At 34.0% G+C, this 20,704-nt stretch overlaps 1 protein-coding gene and 1 pseudogene across 1 annotated transcript; one reads left to right on the plus strand and one right to left on the minus strand.

The window, feature by feature from the left end:
• Positions 1-14,068: 14,068 nt before the first annotated feature.
• Positions 14,069-14,588, minus strand: LOC108859628 (glutaredoxin-C9). The gene has a single exon (XM_018633538.2). The coding sequence runs from the start codon at positions 14,547-14,549 to the stop codon at positions 14,139-14,141; it is 411 nt and encodes a 136-aa protein (XP_018489040.1). The 5' UTR covers positions 14,550-14,588; the 3' UTR covers positions 14,069-14,138.
• Positions 14,589-17,186: 2,598 nt separating this feature from the next.
• LOC108837780 (syntaxin-61-like) lies at positions 17,187-18,858 on the plus strand (annotated as a pseudogene).
• The last annotated feature ends 1,846 nt before the right edge of the window (positions 18,859-20,704 follow it).

The following is a 20,704-nucleotide window of genomic DNA, read 5'->3' on the forward strand; positions in this document are numbered from 1 at the left end:
AATTTGGTATGGTTTTTTTTATATTAGCAGACATTGATTTGAGTATTAAATTATAAATGTAAAAAAAAAGTTTCGATGTTGTGAGTACATTTCATAAAGTATCGGCGGGATGGTCTTTTTGAGATCTTTTTGTTTGCTTTAATTGGCAACACGAGAAAGAGATTGATTATTCACATAAATGAAGAAAAAAACCATGGAACCAAGCTAAAAGATGAGGATGATAAAGAGTGAAGCCACCGATGACTCATGGAAACTAGATGTCCAACGACAGCAGCATGTGACTCAATGCTGATTCTATTCCTGATATGCTTTTATGGTAAAATATATATTATGCCAAGATGCTTAATTCAGTGACCGTTCATTTGAAGCATTGAAATAGTATATTATTCACCACCGTTTCTTAGAAAAACCCAACAATCACTCAAAGCTCAAGTTTTACCAAAAGAAGTATGTTGAAGTTTCATCTTTTACTTAATCAGGCACAAGAGGCGCAGATGACAAGTGCAAACGAAGAATAATACTTAGTGCATCTCCCACTTCACTTTATAATTTACTCTAAAATAGATTTTAGAATAAAAAATGTTCTAACTCAATCGTATAATGAAATAAATACGAGTTTACTTCATAAATAAAATAATTATTTTTAAAGTATTATTCCATTTTTCGCTTTATATTAGAGTACAATTGGAATAAACAATTGGAATAAATTCAATTTGATAATGAAATTATTCTATTTTAATGTATAAAATGGTGTTTTATAACTTCAAATTTAAAAATAAAAATTTAAAATAGTGTTATGAATGTGTGTATCTTATTAATGTAGAATATGAACTCCTTATATATGGAACTACAAGATGGGCCACTAATGGGCAAAAGCCTAATAAGTATCTTTTGGATAAATATCCACCTGAACCAGTCGGTTCATAACACTTCCCCTGGATGTTGAATCCATCTTGAGTTCGCCAGATACCAAATCCTTTTTGGGCTTGTGATACACTTTACCAATTACTTGGTGTTGCCTCATTAAAACCTTACCAGGAAAATCCAGTGGGACAAAACCATGGTGAAGGAAAAAGAGTACAACATGTATCACTTCCCCTGATTTGTACTTCCGTATATGCTCTTGAGGTTGGCGCATGAGTAGACTGGTGGTAACTTCATGGGCACCAAGTCTCTGAGCTGGTCTTCTAATGTGCACGTCCTGGACTGATAGGAAGGTCTCATGGACGCGGTGCTATTGTAGACATGGTAAAGAAAATTTCCGATGCTGAATCTCCATTCTGCATTCAAGGACTTGGGCTTCTTCATCCTCTGGCCAACGTGTGCATATAACTCGTCTGAGATCTATCCATGTATGGATCCAATTTTTATAACCTTTATCATAATCAAAAACAAAACCAAACAAACACATCTTTGGGTTTGGTTAGTATAAAACAATCTCAAACATAACAAAAAGGATATTTCAATCCTGTCCCATTGCCTTTATATTTAGAAATAACTTAAGCTTAGTTCAATGCTTATGTTTGGATGTGTATGGCAAACACATTAAGGCAATGCGCCAATAGCACATTTGGCAAGGGACGTGTATGGATTTATTTCCAATGCCTCATGGTCTGATCATTAACAACATATATGATCATATTGTACTCTGAAGTCATTTAGATGTATAATATTAAGTTTAGACTTAACTATGGTTCCACTTGTGAATATTTACATCTGGATGTGCCTTGAGTCTTTCTAGACTAAGGACATATGTCTTTGTCCAATCTAGGATCAAAGGATCCGTGACCAATCTTAGATGGTCTTATGACCATGTTCGTCCTTAGGACAAAGTGGGTCAGTACATGGACCGAGTTAAAAACATTCGACCATGGGTCTTACATTGGCTTGTATCCAGACTAAGGTACAACTTCTTTGTCCTTCTTATGACCTAATGATTCTATGTCCGGATCTAGGGACTATGGAACTATGTTACCATACAATGGGGCTACCCATATTTATATAGTAAACATTTAGATTCAATGAACCTTATAGACTTCACAAAATGGTTCATGCCTAATGTTTTGTCATCTTTTATATATGCCTTATTGATGCACAAGGATTTCATCTCTAAGTATATTTAAGATACTTACTTTGTAATCCCAAACAATCTTTGTTTGTCCCAAACTTAATCTTTCCCAAAACATTCATTTCAATGCTTTCATTAGATAGTCTTTTGGGAAGTGTCTACAGAGGTTCCTAGGATATTTTTAGATCATTATCATACACTTATACACTTTAGTTCTCGAGAAGTTGTTGCATTTGGCAACTCAATATCCTCTGAGACTTTCATTTCTATTCATTATCCAGTGGACTTATTCATAGTCGGTTTATACATCCTTTAAACCGAAAATCTAATATCTTTTCTTATGGCCAGACTTACTAGGAATCTAATCGTTTGTTGCATCCACCACAAGGAGTATGTCTCCTTTATAATTGATTCCTGGTCTTTGTGAGATCCTTGTGCATATGGTTGTGCCTTATACTTGGCTATCTCACCATGTTTGATTTCTTTTACTCACAAAGAATCATTCCTGTCCAAGTGGTTTTCTGTCTAGAGGTGCCCGAACTATAGGACCAAAACCTCTCTTTCTTTATGAACTTAACTCCACGTCTCCTTATCCATTTGATCTTAATCTCTTGTTGAATGCATTCATCTATGGACGTGGGTTCATGATCCTCATTAATAATCTCATGTGCTACATTGCATGCATAGTATATAATTAATCTCGAGCTCGTTTGTTCCTTTGAGTCCTAGACATGACTTAACTCTTTGAGGTTTCATTGTAGCCTTTAATACCCTGAAGCTTGGCGTCCCAAGCATCATTAGGTACCTTAGGTACAACCATATCTTATGGTTTCCTCATCCATGGACACGGCTTTTAGGTTTGTCCATCTTTGGATCGACTATGTCTAGGAGTCCCTCATCCACGGTTTCATTTGCACCTTTCTATATTTATACGAGGGATCTTATCTTGGAGTTCATTGGTCTATCATGTTTTCAAAACATGTCTTAGACTTAGTAGCAACCTGATTGTGTTCTTCTTGAACATCAAACGAATTTGGTGCATTCATAGCTGGTATAGATGACTTAGTCATTCTATTCGGGTCATTGGAATCTGGAAATTGTTTAAGCTAGGTTTTGTATACTCTTCTGGACTTTCTAAGTCTCATTCTCTAGTCTGAGGATCTTGCCAATATCAGGATGTTTTGATTCCATATAATTTCATTTTATCCAGCTTATTCTTTTCTCCCCTTTTGATGTTGGATGTTTGGATTCACTGAGGTGACTATCCTTGTACATGGCCTTTAATCATCCGTGGTTGGCTCAAGGTTCTTATGAACGTGGGGAACTTATATCAAGTCATATCCAACATCTATTCCCATCCTCTCATCTTATATTTCTGTGGTGGAGCGATAGAATTTATAAGTGGCACTTCTTTATGTGCTAAGATGAGGTGTGTCTGGCCTTTGACCCGTTTCAATCAATGGGATGGGTATCAATATTCACTTCTGTGTGTGTATGTCCATGTAGAACAAAATGTGGGTTTTTATTCTTATCCTTCCCCCATGGACATATCATTCATTCTTAAAATACTTTTAGAATGTGAATCATGTAAAGATATGTAGCCTTTTTAGGCGATTTTTCTTTTTGTTCTTGTTCTTTCATTGTGAATATTCGTGTCCACATTGAGTCATGAAATGTTTTCTACATTCTCCATGATCATATAATGTTTATCAAACCCTTTGGGACGTGAGCACTTTAATCTATATTCACTTGGACGTTTTGAAGTAACATGTTTTCCTTTATCCTTAGTTTTAATCCGAATGGGATAAGTCTATCTTTATTCTTGTGAACTCGTTGATGTTTCAATATTGTGTATGTCCATGTTACATGAAATGATTAACACTTACCCCCATGGACATATCATATTTGGATACTTTTAGACGTGAGTTTACTTAGCTTTTACCATTATACAATCTTCTTTGGGCGGTTTCTATTTAAGGAAACACTTTGTTTCTTTTGCCCATGGATTCATTATGAAACTATCCATTCATCAATTCTTAAGTCTTTCACTTATAAGAATGATTATTGTACACGTCATCTCTTTGTGTACATAGCCTCAAATGTGAATACAATGCACATGACCTCTATATTGTACACGTCTTCTCTTTGTGTACCTTTGAGGCAATAGGATATTTGGTCGTGGATTTTGTGTCTTAAGATGTCTGTGGTTTGATCCACTGTACATCATAAGGGTATTCACATGAATGAACGTTTTGTTTATGATATAAAAGCTTTCATTTATTGATTCTTTCAAAGATAGCAACCAAAGGAAGTGAATAATGTTTAAAGGAAAATAATAAGGTATGAAATAACTAAGTAAGAACACTAAGGGCTTGATGTCGAGTCATCATGGTGATCTATTCTCTTATGCTTCACTGGATTAATCTTTCTTGTGATCCATCCGACCACACTCTCCTTGATCCATGAGAATATCTTTGACAATTTTCCTTCATCTTTTCGAACCATCTTTGCTTTTCTTTTAAAGATTTTATGATAAAGAACAGCTAGATACTTGGGAGTTCTGCATCTCTGTCCCGAATGGATTTTTATTCCACAATTATTGCACAACTTAGACCATCCCCCACGTCTATATCCTCTCTTGACATGGTTGGTTTCTAAATCAGCCTTGTCGGTTGGTAGTGCAATAGCCAGTGGCAATGGAGTTGATCCCGTAGTCTTTCTTTCAGTACTGCTCATTAGCAACTCATGATTTTGCTCAGCTTGCAACAATCTTGCTATTAGAGATGTATAGGTAGTAGAACCCATCTCTCTATATTGTTGTACTAACAACAAGTTGGTAGGGTGAAAGGTGGAGAATGTCTTTTCCAACATATCTTCATCAGTCACTACCTCACCACATAGTTTCATTTCGAAAACTATTTTGAGTAGTGCAAAGTTATATTCTCCAACAGACTTATAGTCTTGGAATTTGAGGTTGATCTATTCTCGTAAAGCTTTAATATGTATAACCTCTTGGATACAATTTCTATTCTCTAGATCTGTCCAAAGCTTTGAGGGATCATCGGTCAGATATAGACTTTTGAGTTTTTTTCACAAATATGATGGCGAGTGTTCAGGAGTTCTTTTGCGATGCTATCATCTGTGATGCATTCACTGAGTTTATTAGACTCAAGTGTGGTTTTAATATCTTGTGCCCATTGCACATATTGCAAGTAGTTTTCTCCTGAGATTATGATGGAGGAATTCGACATCTGAAATATTTAGTGTTTCATAACTTAGACCTTAGTAATATGTTCCGAGAAACTGATTTTAAAATCTAATTTTAGAGAAGTTTTCCAGAAAATTCTATAAAAGGAAACATTCTAAAAATGAAAACTTTCTAAAAATGGAAACTTTCTAGAAATGGAAACTTTCTAGAAATGGAAACTTTCTAAAAATGGAAACTTTCTAGAAATGGAAACTTTCTATCTACCAAAATATGGTTTATAATATCGATTGGTTTAGGGATTTATAAACTGATTTAGTTTAATGTTTTCACAATTCAGATTTGGTTTTTATAAGTTCATAAACCGGTTTAGATTATGGTTTAATAATCGGATATGGTTTAAAGGATTTCATAATCCTATTTGGTTAGGGTTTTATACAAAATTTTAATTTCATGAGTTTTATGGTTTGAATATTGATCGGTTCATTTTATAAAATCTAGCAACCTAACGATTTGATTTAAATCAAGCAAGAACAATAGTTCAACTTAGTTCAAATTGCAAACCTCAAATTTCATTTTATAAAATCGGTTTCAAGTTTTCAAAATATTAACCAAGTTCTATCAAGTAATCAAAAGAAGTTTGGATTTTGTTAACTTACCTTAAACTCGATCGATTTTACTCCTTGGCTTCTCTTTAACCTCAATGGGTCTGACTTTGTTTTCCTTAAACAAATTGATCAAAGATAAGTTAGAAATATGAAAAACAATCAGCTATAAACAAACTAGAAAGAGAAGTTTGCAGCCTTAGGTTTAGTTTCTGATTTTGACGGCGCGGCTTGTAACTGTTGTAGAGAACGCTTCTGATCACGGATTGAGGTGAGGTCTGCGGCCTTAGATTCTCCTCTTCAATAGCTGCAAATTGATATGTCGCACGTTTTCTGGATCGTTACGGTTTGAGAGAACGATCGATTTTAAGTTGAGTCAAAATTAGGGTTCTTGTGCAATTGACGGTGCGCACTAAAACAGAGCTTGGCGGGGCTTCTGAGATCTGATCGACGCGAGATTTCCGGCTATGGATTCTTCTCTTCAAGATCTTCACGTTGGTATGTCGCACGTCGTTTGGATCGTTATGGTTTGAGAGAACGATCTATTTGAAGTTGCATCAAAATTAGGGTTCTTGAGCAATTGACGGCGCGTACTAAAACAGAGCGTGCTGGCTTGTCTGAGATCGGATCCTCGCGAGGTTAGCGGCGATGGCTTCGTCTCGTCGAGATCTTCAGATTGATAGGTGGCTCGCCGTCTAGGTCGTTACGGTTAGGGAGATATGACTGTTTTAAGATGCGGCTAGTTTTTAAGGTTTGGATGACCTACAAATTTTTCTAGGGTTTTGAGCTTAGTTCGTGATGATAACGTATTGTGTGTATCTTATTAATGTAGAATATGAACTCCTTATATATGGAACTACAAGATGGGCCACTAATGGAACAAAGCCTAGTAAGTATCTTTTGGATAAACATCCACCTGAACCAGTCGGTTCATAACAAATATTTTCTTGTAATGGTAGCTTAGAATGTATGTCTTGCTTTTGATTTTGTCATAAGACTAAAAGAAATTGCCTAAAATATCATTTTCATAGTACTACTTTTCATGTTTATACTAACTACTTTTACCATCACTTTTAATTAAGGATAAAATACATTTATACCCGTAAAATTAACTTTATTAGAAAAAAATCTTAAGTTTAACAAATATGAACCCTAAACCATCAACTCTAAACCCTAAAACATCAACTCTAAACCCTAAACCCTAAAACTTCAATTGTAAACCCTAAATCCTCGACTCTAAGCCCTGAATCCTAAACCATATATTTTTTTCAAAATTCAAACCCTAAACCCTAAAACCTAAACTTCAGGGTTTAAAGCTGAGAGGTGAGATATGGTTTAGGATTTAGGGTTTAGGGTTCGAATTTCTGAAAATATAGGTTTTAAGGTTTAGGGTTTCGAAAAATATATGGTTTAGGGTTTAGAGTTTAGGGCTTAGAGTTTCATGCTTAGCTTCATGTATTTTGACGCGTACGCTCGGATCGGCCTAGCGATTATTGAAAAATCCGAGATTGACCAGTGATTAATCGGAGATTAATTTTAAGTTTTTATTTTAGTTTTTTGTATATATAATATTTCATGTAAAATATGTATGTACAAATAACGTGGTCTAGTGGTTTATTCCTTCGGTAACCAACATCTTAATCTGTGTTCGAGCAGGAACAAAGCCATTTTTCTGATTTTATAATCTTTATCATTAATACACCTGAAATTACCGAATCACCCTCTTCTTCTTCCCCAACCTGTGACTGAAAACCCTAATTGTTTTTGATTTTTCTTTTCGTGATTCCAACCATTTAAAATTTGTGTTTTCAATGATTCTTGCTTATTTATAGTAGATTTTCATCAAAATACATGAATCTAAGCTTGCAATCTAGAAGAAACTCGATTTTTTTTCTCAAATCGCCGCGGTAGAGGGACGGCTAGCGTTTAACCGCCGATTAAACGTTCATAGACGGCGCGTTTTAGAACATGGACTAACAGCAATAATTCCTCAAGCCAACAATATAAATGCGCCTTCTTATCAAACAAGCTAGCCCAAAGCTGCCAAATATAATGATTTGGAAAAGAAATTCATTGGCCACGTAGACAAAAAGCCGCATGATGAAGCCAACTTCACAAATTTGGTACGTTCTGTCTCCAGACCAGCATAGTGATTTGATTGTTCTTCTTTTTTTGTTAAAGAAATTACAGCTCTAACTTCTAAACTATTGGTTTTGCTAATTTGTATGATCATGATCCTATTGTGTTTTCTCTTCGGTAAAATTTTAAATTAGATAACTTTTCTTATAACTGCATGTTTTAACTGCATTCTCTCCCATCTATCGAATTAGATTCTCAATACTTCTTTTCTCGACTTCTGGTTAGGTTTGGAGCAGTGTTTTTAAAATCGGATCGAAAATTGAACTGGAAAATTTTTGGGTCACAATTTATTATGGTTAGACCGAGTTAAATCTGATTTAATAATTTGGTTCATTAATATATTTTAATACAATATAATTTTTTAGGTAATTTAGTAATACAATACATAATTAAAATATAAATGGATATCAAATATAAAACATTGTAATTTTTTTTTTGTCGGGTTTATTATGCTATTAGAAACAACGAGAAACATTACATAGCCGATATTACAGTTGACCATTCTACCTGTCTTATAAGAATTCATGTCTGACTGCATCATCCTGAGACGCCCTATGAGATCTATTCCTGACGGTATTCCTTACGCCATACTGAAGATCCCTTGTAAGACTTGTCTCCAATATTCTGCATAATTCGCCTTCTCCGGGAATTAAAACCCAGACCTCCTGGTGTAGAAATTGCGTCGCCTGGGATTCGAATTCCAGACTTTGGTGTAGAAGCCTTTAAACCTTGACCACTAGGCCACGGTGCTTCCACCGAAACATTGTAAATATAAACTAATTTTTTGTTTATATATTTAGTTTATGAATTTTGATGGTTTTAGTGGTTTTATTCACTTCAATAGCTTTGCATTTACTAGGGGGTGGCAAACATGGCATATGCCATAGGTCCATCTTAAAAATAACTAAATTTAGTGATAAAATGGGGGACTTTTTGCAAAATTGACTCAAAACTCAAAGTCAAACACAAAACTAACCTATGCTTTTTTGAATTTTTCTTTTGTCCTCTTCACCCCAAAAGTTCACATTATTCACGAAAATGCCATTAATTTTTTTTTTTTCGAAAATGGCATTTTTACTCTCTCAACCTCATCATCTTCAAATATTTACAAGATTACAATTGCCATCAATACCCTAACCACCATGAACAACCAATTTGAAGCTCTTAATGCATCTCAAATCGATTTACACTCTCTTTTTCCCAATTGTTATGAACTAAAAACAACATCTCTTTCACTTTGTCTCCATATTCATCCAAAAAACTCAAGTTTTTGATTATAATTTTTTTATGGTTGATAGAAACATTCAAGCTTATGATTCTTGGTGGGTTATTTTCGTTTGAGGTTCTATGTGGTTGGAGAAGACTTATGTGTGCTAAAGAAGTCATCTCGCTAATTTAAGGTATGAAATTGATTTTTTTTCCAGATATGTTCTCCTAGAAGACTTACCTATAAGTCTTCTGACTGTAAAAGACTTACCCGTAAGTCTTCTGGCTGTAGAAGACTTAAGGGTAAGTCTTCTGGTCAAGTAAGTCATCCAGGAAAAGTCAAATATCTGACACAATTCGGTCAAATGCAAAACTAATCCGTTTATCCTGGACGACTTACTGGTAAGTCGTATGAAGTTTTTTAACTTAAGTCGTCTGACTGGACGACTTTCAAGTAAGCCGTCTGACTAGACGACTTACAAGTAAGTCGTCTAGGAAAAAATAAATATTTAAGTTTTATTTTCCAATTGCAAAACTAACCTGAGAATACTTACTTGTAAGTCGTCTAGAAATAATAAAATATTGAGTTTTTTGTTTTCTCATAGAGGAAAAGTCAAATATCTGACACAATTTGGTCAAATGCAAAAATAACATGTTTATCCTGGACGACTTACTGGTAAGTCGTCTGGAGTTTTTTTTTTAACAAACAAAATTGGACGACTTACAAATAAGTCGTCCCATTTAAAAGTCAATTGCAAAAATGACCTCTCCAGACGACTTACTTGTAAGTCTTCCAGACGACTTACTAGTAAGTCTTCCAGACTTATGTTTAGTAAACTTTCATTTTCTCTAATAATATAAAGACTTTTTAACATTTTCTTATTAATTCATGTATATTAATCAATATTGAGAATACTGAATGAAATTTATAACATAATTGGTGATATCTATGAGGTTACCAATATTCATGTTACTCAAAGTTTCTAGCTAATATGTTTTTAACTCATACATGTTCTATCTTTGTTAATGTGTTTTATTTTGAATTTTTGCAGATGACGCGTTAGATACATGCATTATCTGGAGAATAAAAGCATTCATATGTTGCGTATAAAACAATATAAGTCTGAAGATTTAACAATTACAGAAGACTTACCAGTAAGTCGTCTGATAAGTCTTATACACAAAAGATTTACCAGACGACTTACTATTAAGTCTTCTACAGAAAAATATTTTCAACACAAACTTGTAAAAAATGTGATATGCTTTGACTAGTTACTATTATTTTTTTCCATCTCATAAGTATTTTTGTTATAGAAACCAATGATGATTATTGTTATGAGTTGGAACAATGGTTAAAATGCTTTTTAAAATGTTGTATCAGTATGAAGCTACCAACATTCTTATTTATTACATATATTACATCTTGGGAAACATTATTAATGATTTACAAAAAAGTCACAACTAAGGGAGTACACATGCAAATCACAAAACATACCACAATCAAAATATTATATATCAATTCTCTACAAAGACAAGCTTAGACTCCACTTAATATGGAAGAAGACTTCTTCAGAAGACTTCCAGGAGGTCCAAACGACTTCTGGGACGTCGAGAAGACTTCCAGACGACTTCCATGAGGTCCAGACGACTTACAAGAGGTCCAGACGACTTCCAGGAGGTCCAGACGACTTCCAGGAGGTCCAGAAGACTTTCAGGAGGTCCAGAAGACTTCCAGGAGGTCCAGACGACTTCCAGGAGGTCCAGAAGACTTCCAGGAGGTCCAGATGACTTCCAGGAGGTCCAGAAGACTTACAAGTCGTCTGGACCTCCTGGAAGTCTTCTGAACCTCCTGAAAGTCGTCTTGTAAGTCTTCTGGACTTCCTGTAAGTCGTCTGGACTTCCTGGAAGTCGTCTGGACTTCCTGGAAGTCTTCTGGACCTCCTGGAAGTCGTCTGGTCCTCCTGGAAGTCTTCTGGACCTCCTGGAAGTCGTCTGGACCTCCTGGAAGTCGTATGGACCTCTTGTAAGTCGTATGGACCTCCTGGAAGTCGTCCCAGAAGTCTTCTAGATCTGAAAAACTTGCATATCCAGATCTAAAAAATCTGCACATCCAAAAACGTTAAAATGGCTTAAAAACATAGAAAATGAGTGGAAGATTAGATAGACATACTTATATAGAACACACAACGTACATATCCAAGTGGAAGTTGAGAACCATCTGATTAAAAACCTGCAAAAAAAGATATATTATTCAGAAAGACATGAGACAAAACTGAAAAATTCATATAAAGTTTGGTATTTTGAAGTCTAAGAGATTAGAGTGGCTTTGGAGAGTATTAGTTTGAGAAAAAGGTAAGAACTTTATGCAATAAGAAGTTACAAAATGAAGAAAAATGAGACATAAAAATACATATCTAAAATTAATAGATCTACCTTTAAATGAGTGGAAGATGAGAATCATGTGATGAAAAACCTGCAAAAACAAGATAAATTAATGAGAAATACATGAGACAAAAACAATCAATTGATATAAAGCTTGGTGTTTATAAGTTCAAAGAGATTAGAGAGAGGTTTGAGAGTTTTAGAATGATGAACATTACATTTTTGTTGCAGCCATTTGAGAGGAGGAGAGAGAATGTGTAAATTTTTCTTTATATAAGGAGACAAAAAATTCAATTAGGTTAAATATTTTAGATTCAGAAAACTTTCAAGTAATTCAGAAGACTTCCTAGACGACTTACTTGTAAGTCGTCCAGAAGACTTCAATATTTTTAGCGGGAAACTCAAATATTTTTTAGCGGAAAACTAAATATTTTTAGAGGAAAACTAAATACTTTCACTTATCTATGTTGAAAACAATTCACTTTTATTGTATCTTAATTTATATCACTTATAACATATGTTAATTACATGATTTCAATTTTTCACTTATCAAAATATTTTTTACAAATTTTATAAATTATTATTAAGATCAACTATATCAGAAGACTTTCAAGTAAGTCGTCTCGTCCAGAAGACTTACTTGTAAGTCGTCTCGTCTAGAAGACTTACTTGTAAATCATCCAGTCGTCTAGAAGACTTACTTGACTTACTTGTAAGTCGTCTAGTCGTCTAGAAAACTTACTTGTAAGTCGTCCAGACCCTAAATTTAACCGTAAACTAAATTGACTAAAATTAACTAACTAAACACGTTATAAAATCAAATTAAACTTGCTTAGTGTTTACTATACGCAGAAATAAACACATTTGGGTAAATTTCATATTTTTCAAAAATACTTTTATGCTTTCCAAAATCTAACCCTAAGAACACATACAATACTACAACATATGTTGACAAAACCTAAACCAAAGAATATCATGACTCACTATTTTCACTCATCTATGTTGAAAACAATTCACTTTTGTTATATTTTAATTTATAACACTTTTAATATATCTTAATTACATGATTTCAATTTTTCACTTATCAAAATAGTTTTTTAAAAATTTAAAAATTATTTTTAAGATTAACTATACCAGAAGACTTTCAAGTAAGTCGTCTGGGCAGAAGACTTACTGGGGTTAAAAATGTAAAAAACTGTTTTTTTTTTGTTTGGTCACAAAAGGCTGGTTGTAATTTCAATAGCCTTTTAAGTTACTTCTGCATTTGATTCAAGTTTGGATATACTTTTGCATTTGAAATCAAGTTATAAATCATATTTGGCAATTTTCCCTAAAATGGGTATATATTTATGTTTGTTTGGGTCCATAAAATTATGCTTAACTAACTATAATACATTAAAAAAATTTGTCCATAGGTCCAAAATAGTTTTAAGACGGCACTGATCGCAGCAGCCATCGAGTGAACAAAAGCCAGGGCCCTAGCTCCTACGCCTCCACTTTCTGTCATTTTTCCTTTGTTTCCCATTCTCTGATAATGGGCAAGCAGATCAGGTAGCCAAAACTTTCATTATTTATGTGTTTTAATGGGCTTCGTCTGTAAAAAGCCAAGCTTAACTTTAATCTATATATTGCACACAAAAAAATATTAAACCCAAATTTGTATTATCTTTTTTTTTTCTGGAGGTATTTAGATGGGAATTTTCTTCTATGAGTTCTAGATCCAAGTTTTTTGTATCTCTTTAACATTTCATTGCAATGAATTTACATACTTGACACAAAAGTTCTTGTGACTTTTTTTTTTCTTTTAGCATTACTTTCCAAGTTTCGGATGAATGTTTCTTTAGTGTTTGCAAACTTAGCGTTACAATTATTTTTATTTGGTCAATGGGTTATAATAATCTATATGATATATCATCAAATCGAACCTGTACAAAAATTACTTCTTTTATCTCGGGCTTACTCTAGGAAATAGATATGGAATCCATGGATCTTCCCACGCCAAAATTATAGTAAACACATTTTGAAACGAAATTCATTTCACAACAAACAATCTGCAACAACATATATTTTTTTTTTGAAAAAACAACATATAATTTTTGCATCATGAAATTAAGTATTAGAACAAAATGGTAGTCACAGCGCATAATATTCCATCCCATAAGAACAATTATTTCTTGTTTTAAAATTCAGAATGGCACGTCATATATTTTTGTTTATTCATGATTATGTATAATTATTATATACTATGATGTCAACTGGACTATATATTATACATAGAGTTTATAGCATATATATTTACTAAGTTCTTTCCTTTTTTTTTTAACTAGCCCAACTCGTTATGGAGAAATAATGACATTTTTATAATTTAAAGAATGCACGTTCTAGTAACTTTCTCAACTTTAGAACCATTCTTTGTTTATTAACTCAGATTATATAAAGGAAAACATTAATCCGTTAATAAAACGTAGAAAAACAGAATAACTATTTACCATATCAAGGTTCAACGTAAGTTTAAGATTCCATTTGAATATATTCACAACCACAAAGCTCCAACCTCCTTAAGAATTGGAACCAACTCACCCGAAATATGAGTTGCCATAACCCTATCTAACCCTCCAAACAACCTCCCTCCTATATAAACCGCGGGTAACATCACCGTTTCTCTGCCGCCTTGAACGCCAATCTTCTCTAGCTCATTCATTACTTCCACTTCCATCTTCTCATCGATATCAAGAACCGCCGGATTCACTCCAAGTCCAAAAAACAGCCTCTTCACAACGAGGCACATACAACATCCTTTTCGTCCAATCACCATAACCGCGTTCTCCTCCACCAACGTCCGAACGCTCTCACCGTCTCCCTGCGTTCTAAGCGGCATCGGCCGTAGAGATTCCGCTGCGGGGATCATAGGATAGTGCCTTGTACAAGAAATCGTTCCTTGCATTTTTCAAATATGCTTTAAGATGCCAATAATGAATGGGAAGGCTTATTGTTATATATATAATATATAAAGAGTTAAAAGGAATATATAAAGATGTTAAAAGGAACATCTTGCGTCAACGATGTTACGTGAGGATGTGCGTCATAGCAAACGGTGGCTGATGCAGATCTACGTCACCGGGTGAGAGTAGACTTAGTCATAGGACCGTGTCTTCTATACCGTATCACATGATTCACGCTGACTTTTTGTCATCACACTCAATTATTCTAATCAAAATCAGCACGTTTTTCATTTCCTTTCTACGTGTAGTGTTACATAAAATTTAGTAAATAAAATCACTAAATAAATGGGAAAATATTTAATTTCTCTTGAGTTATTTTTTTTAGACGGTTGTATAAATAAAGTTTAATTACTGGAAATACTGAATTAGCATGTGACCAGGTAGTGATAGTGGATGCATATTAGGATACCGAGTACCGACCAACCCACCGGAATCACGGGACTCTACGTACACATTTGATAATCTTTTTTTTTTGTCGACACACATTTGATAATCTAATCATTTTATTTAATTATTTAGAAATCTCGAATTTATATCGATCATGCTATCTTCTATACATCTCACAAGTTTTTTTTCTCAAAAGTTCAAAATAGCCTTTCATAAAATTATACTTTCAATATAAATTAAATGTGTGACCTCTAAGAATATCTTCGAAAGACATTCAAATATGAAGTTTTTTGTTCTCCATAAACGAACTTCAAAACTTTAAATTTGAAGTTTTGAGTAGTAAAACCTCAAATATAGAGTGTTATTATTCAAAACTTCAAATTGAAATTTCATATTTTTTTGTTGCATTTTGGTCATTATATTTACATATTATATTTATAATTCTTAAAAAAATTCCTTTAATCTTTTTAATCTATTAAAAATTTATAACTCATAAATATTTTAAATTTGCTTTTATAATTTTAATTTTTACAAATAAAACTAAATAAAAACTTTAAGATAAGATTTTTTCAAAACTAAATTTAGATAACAACAATATTAGGAAAAAAAACTTAACAGATGCACTAATTGATAATATATGAAAGTATTGCGAAAATAGTTTTATAGAATACTGTAGCATTTTACTTGTAATTTAATATTTAATTATGTATTTATATGTAAAATTATATTTAAACTGTATCATTTTGTTAATTAATATTTTTACATATTTGCTATTTATTTATATTTCTTATGAATTTAAATTAAGTGTCATAAATAAAGGACCATAATATAAATATATAAATTCTTTTGAAGTTATGTTTGAAGTTTTGTTTTTGGAGAAGACTAACTTAAAGCTTCAAATATGAAGTTTCGCAAACTTCAAATATGAAGTTTTGCAAACTTCAAAATAGAATGTTCTTTTGAATATGCTCTAAATACCTACATTTTTGTTTATTTGGATTCAATTACTAACCCAACTCAATCTTGGTATATAATCTAATAATATTGTTGTATATACTCGAAAGATAATTTCAAAATTTCCAAACACAATAGAATAGAGAAAGTCTAGTATGATCAATGATCATGTAATCAGTAATACTCCGGATCTTATCATAGTTTTGAATTGGTTAATCTTAGATGAGAGTTGTATTATGAGACGTGACTTTGGGAGAAGTAGTTGAGTCTCTCTTTTAAACCAATAGAAAAATAGAAAGGACTTTCACGTGAATGTCATATTATTTGTAGTCAGAATTTTCCTCATAGTGGAGCCTTATTAATAATGCAGACAAGAAAAAGAAATATTAGAAGCTCCCCCACAACGAAGCATCTTCTTCTCATGGACGGTAGAAAAGTCGGTATACGTTAGCACCAAGCCAACAGATTAGCATTATTAGTTAACTTTGACGTCATTGCTTTTTAAACTTATGTCACCCATTTCTTCCTCAAGTCTACTATTTGGTCATTTAAAACGTTTTAAAGTTCTTCAGGACTCCAAAGGCTTTTCTAGTTGCATCCTTCTACTAAATCCTGAAATGGAAGTGTTGACATCCATCATCGTCCTAAAAACGTTTAAAGTAAGAGTGTTTAAAAATTAAAATGCATGTCCACTATATACTTTGAAGGAAAATATTTTTAAATAAAAATAATATTCTTAAAAAGTTCTAGTAAAAAAGTATTCTAAAATGTTGATAGTGAATCCGTAAATGTGTACTTAAAATATGGTAAAACGCACTAGTTTTCAACACTTGTAATATATTTTTCTTAACGTACACTAGGTCGTCCGAGTTATTAAAATGAGAAACTATTGAAACGGCCAAAATATAGTAAGAATTTTATTTACAAATGCCGCACGACAAGTTCACATGATAACCTGGTCGCAGTGCGTGTCATAAAAATGTGAAAATCATCTTAGACAGTGTACGTACGTAGCCAGAGTTTTGAATCTGTATCTACTAGGGCTTTTATCTCTAACACACACACAAAACTATTATTCTCTCGGAGTTGACCGGATCAGATAGAGTTTTATAAGGAAAAAAGAATGCAGTATTACCGAGTAGAATTCTAATACTTGATAGCAATTACAATCGCTTTTTCATAAGCACTTTCGGTTTTCTTCACAGTAACAATAACAATCAAAAGGTATCAAATTTTGTTTGGAAAAAACTTAACATGAACCCTCTCAATGATTTTGTTGTTATAACAAATTAAGGCTTTATGGTTAGTTATTAGGCTTAGTGAGGAGCTTTTCCACCTAGGCCCAAAGTTAATTAAGCATTATGTGATTCTCCTCTGCCAATAAACTAACCATTGCAGGTGCTGTGTCAGAGGAGACAGATTTGACGTCGGAAATCTTTTTTACTTCCACCGCTGTTTGTTCTGCTTCCTCGATCTGCACCGCCTCCGCCTTCCGATTAGTCTCCTCCCCCAACAGGTAAATAAACAATCTTCCTCTTGCATTATTCAGTATCGTTATCGCTTCTAAACGCAAGTTTTCTTCTCTCAAAGGTTTGCATCGTATCTTTAAGCAGATAGATTGATAAATCAAACTACTATAGAAAGTTTCAACCTTGTGTAAAGAAGAGACTCAGAATTCTGTAAGTTGTTGTTTCAAATGTTTTTTTTTCTTTTTTGGGGGTTAGAGTTTAAGGGCATTGATTGATATTTGGTTGCTTTCGTTAGATTGATAAGCTGCAATCTGCATTCCACAAATGGGAGTGTATCTCTCCAGGCATGGGGGATCAAGTTCATGTCACCAAGGAGCTTCTTGCTAACTGTGGAAGCATTTAGTGGCAGGTACTCGTATTTACTCTTTCAGTATTTGCATGGTAGATCTGCTGAACACTACTGGCTCATCTTTGTAGAATGTATGAGTCCTTGTTTAGTAGAATAAGCAAGTGAACCATTTGAATTAGAGTGATTTTCATGGCCATTGAAGCTGTCTTTACTGATAGGAAGGTGGATAAGCTGGAAAAAGCGGTTAACGTGGCAGCATAAGATCCTGCCTTGTGTGGAATTAATGAAGCTGAGCTTGAAAGACGGAGGAGATGGACTAGTAATGCTAGGACACAGGTACACCACTCCAAGTCTGTAATGAATACCCCAGCTTTAGAGAGTGGCATAAGTTTATTGTTAGTTGACTTGACTTTGTGCGAGACAATTACCATAGGTGCGCAATGTGAAGACTGGTGTCCTAGCTGGTAAGGGTAGTGATGGAGCTGGCAATCCAATTGAAGTGCGTAGAGAGCTAATGAGAATGCCAAACTCGATTGAAGCAAATAGATACGATCAGTATGGAGGAAGAGATGATGGCGGTTTTGTTCAGTCAGAATCAGATAGGCAAAAATGCTGTTGATAAAGTAAGTGTTTCGACATTATTTTGCCATGTTTTCGTATATTACCTTTATGGATGAAGATTGTAGCATAGATAGTACTGTGAGTAGTGCAGTAACTTGACATCATTTGATTGCAACTTCAGGCAACAAGACGAAGAACTGGACGAGCTGAGTAAAAGTGTAGAGAGAATAGGAGGAGTGGGGTTTACTATACATGATGAACTCGTTGCACAGGTTAGTAAAAATATGAGAAAGAAAGATATATAATATCTTCAAAGATAAGAAAAAACATCAAGTTTTCTTTGGTGTGTGTGGTGCAGAAGAGAATAATAGATGAACTGGGTACGGAGATGGACAGTACAAAGAACAAGTTTGACTTTGTTCTGAAAAATAGGGATGGTGATGAAGAAAGCAGGGGCGAAAAGGCAGATGATGATGATATGTTTTTTGCTCGTTGTTTATCATCCTTTTCGTTCTAGTCTTCTTGACCTAAATTTAATTTTGATGTTTACTTTGTTAATGGTTTGTGTTGAAACAGAAAGGAATATTACATAAAAAAAAGTTGTCTGTTTTTACTTCTCCTATCTGATGCAACCCCAATTTTTTTAACTCGGGATACTTGTTGGAAATTGAAGTCTATTTGTTTTTGGTCTAATTAACACAATCAATCTTGTCAAGTAGTCAAACCTCAAATCTTCATGTAATTGGTAGCAAATTCAGAAGGATAGTCATAGCCAGCAGTTATAACCCGAACTTGCCAAACCGAAAAGTTTGGTTTTCGATTTGGTCCGGCAAGTAAAAAAATCAATAATTAGTTAGTTTGATCATCTAAAGAGATAATTAATATTTTTTTATCAAACAGTACTGATTTTATCCGAAATTTCGAACTGAACTAACCAGATTCAAACCTAAATAATCCAAATTAACCAATTTAAAAAAAAATTATTCAATTTAAACCGAAAATTTGACCGATCTAACTGTTAAAACTAAAAAATTAGGTAAATTTTTTCCGAATCCAGAAACCAAACCGAATCAAATTTTCTTTCGGTGAGATTTGGACCGACCGGAACTAACAGAACCTGCAGGCATAGATAGTCAAAGTTAATCCAAGATGAGCTGAATTTGCACATAAACAAACATTTGATGGGAAAGGTGATTTTGGTCTATTGAAGCTTGCGGAGACGTGTTACGATAACCTGCAAACAAAGAAACAAAAGTTTGTGGGTAAATAAGGAGATGGAAGCAATTTCAAAGAAATTTGAAGTGGAGAAATTTGATGGGAAAGGTGATTTTGGTCTATGGAAGTATAAGATGCTATGTCAGCTAAAGATCTTTGGTTTGGGTTCTGTTCTTAAGGAGAAAACTCCTTCTACGGATGAAGGTGAAGAAGGACAGAAGGATGTTAAACATGATCCTAAGGAGCAAGACAAGGAGTTGCGTACCAAGAATCTGATCAGTATGTGTCTATCTGATCTTATCCTACGCAAGGTTATGAATAAGCCTACATCACTGGATATGTGGAAGGCTCTAGAGACGGAATATCAGACCAAGACATTACCTAATCGAATCTATATGAAGCAGAGATATGCATGTTTTAGAATGGAAGAACATAAGTCCATTGAAGAAAATTTGGACGTGTTTCTGAAACTTGTGGCTGATCTAGCAAGTCTCGACATCAAGATCAGTGAAGAAGATCAAGCCATTCAGATCTTAACAAGTCTACCTAAGCAGTATGAGTCTCTCGTGGATGCTTTAAAGTACGGCAGCGGAAAAGAGACTCTAACAGTTCGTGATGTTACAAGTTCTGCTTATTTTAAGGAAGTAGAATTAAGGGAGAAGGGACTTCTGAACAAGTCCAAAAGTAACTCGGAGGGACTGTTTGTTGGCGACAACAGGGGCAGAGGTGACAAGAAGAACAACAAGACTTGGAGAGCTAGATCAAAGAGCAAAAACAGATCGCAGTCAAGACCTAAGTTCTCTAAAGAGTGTTGGACATGTGGCAAGGAGGGACATTTTAAAAAACAATGTCCCGAGAGGAAGAAGCCAACAAATTCGGTCAACATAGCTGAAGAGAAGGAGCAACCGTTGGTTCTAGTGGCTAGCCAGCAAGCTACTAAAGACGAGTGGGTACTTGATTCCGGCTGTACATTCCATATAACTCTAAATAAGGATGTCTTGTTTGATCTTGAAGAGATAGAAGGAGGGAAGATTTTGATGGGAAACAACACCATTAGTGAGATCAAAAGGATAGGAAAGATCAGGATCATGAATGATGATGGATCAAGCGTGATTCTCACTGATGTTCGTTACATGCCAACAATGGGCAGAAACCTAATTTC

This window comes from Raphanus sativus, chromosome 5 (assembly GCF_000801105.2).
Source record: "Raphanus sativus cultivar WK10039 chromosome 5, ASM80110v3, whole genome shotgun sequence".
In the NCBI taxonomy this organism is placed as follows: Eukaryota; Viridiplantae; Streptophyta; class Magnoliopsida; order Brassicales; family Brassicaceae; genus Raphanus; species Raphanus sativus.

Bases quoted from the DNA above. Each gene is read 5' to 3' on its own strand.
- LOC108859628 (XM_018633538.2), bottom strand. From the start codon at position 14,549: ATGCAAGGAACGATTTCTTGTACAAGGCACTATCCTATGATCCCCGCA.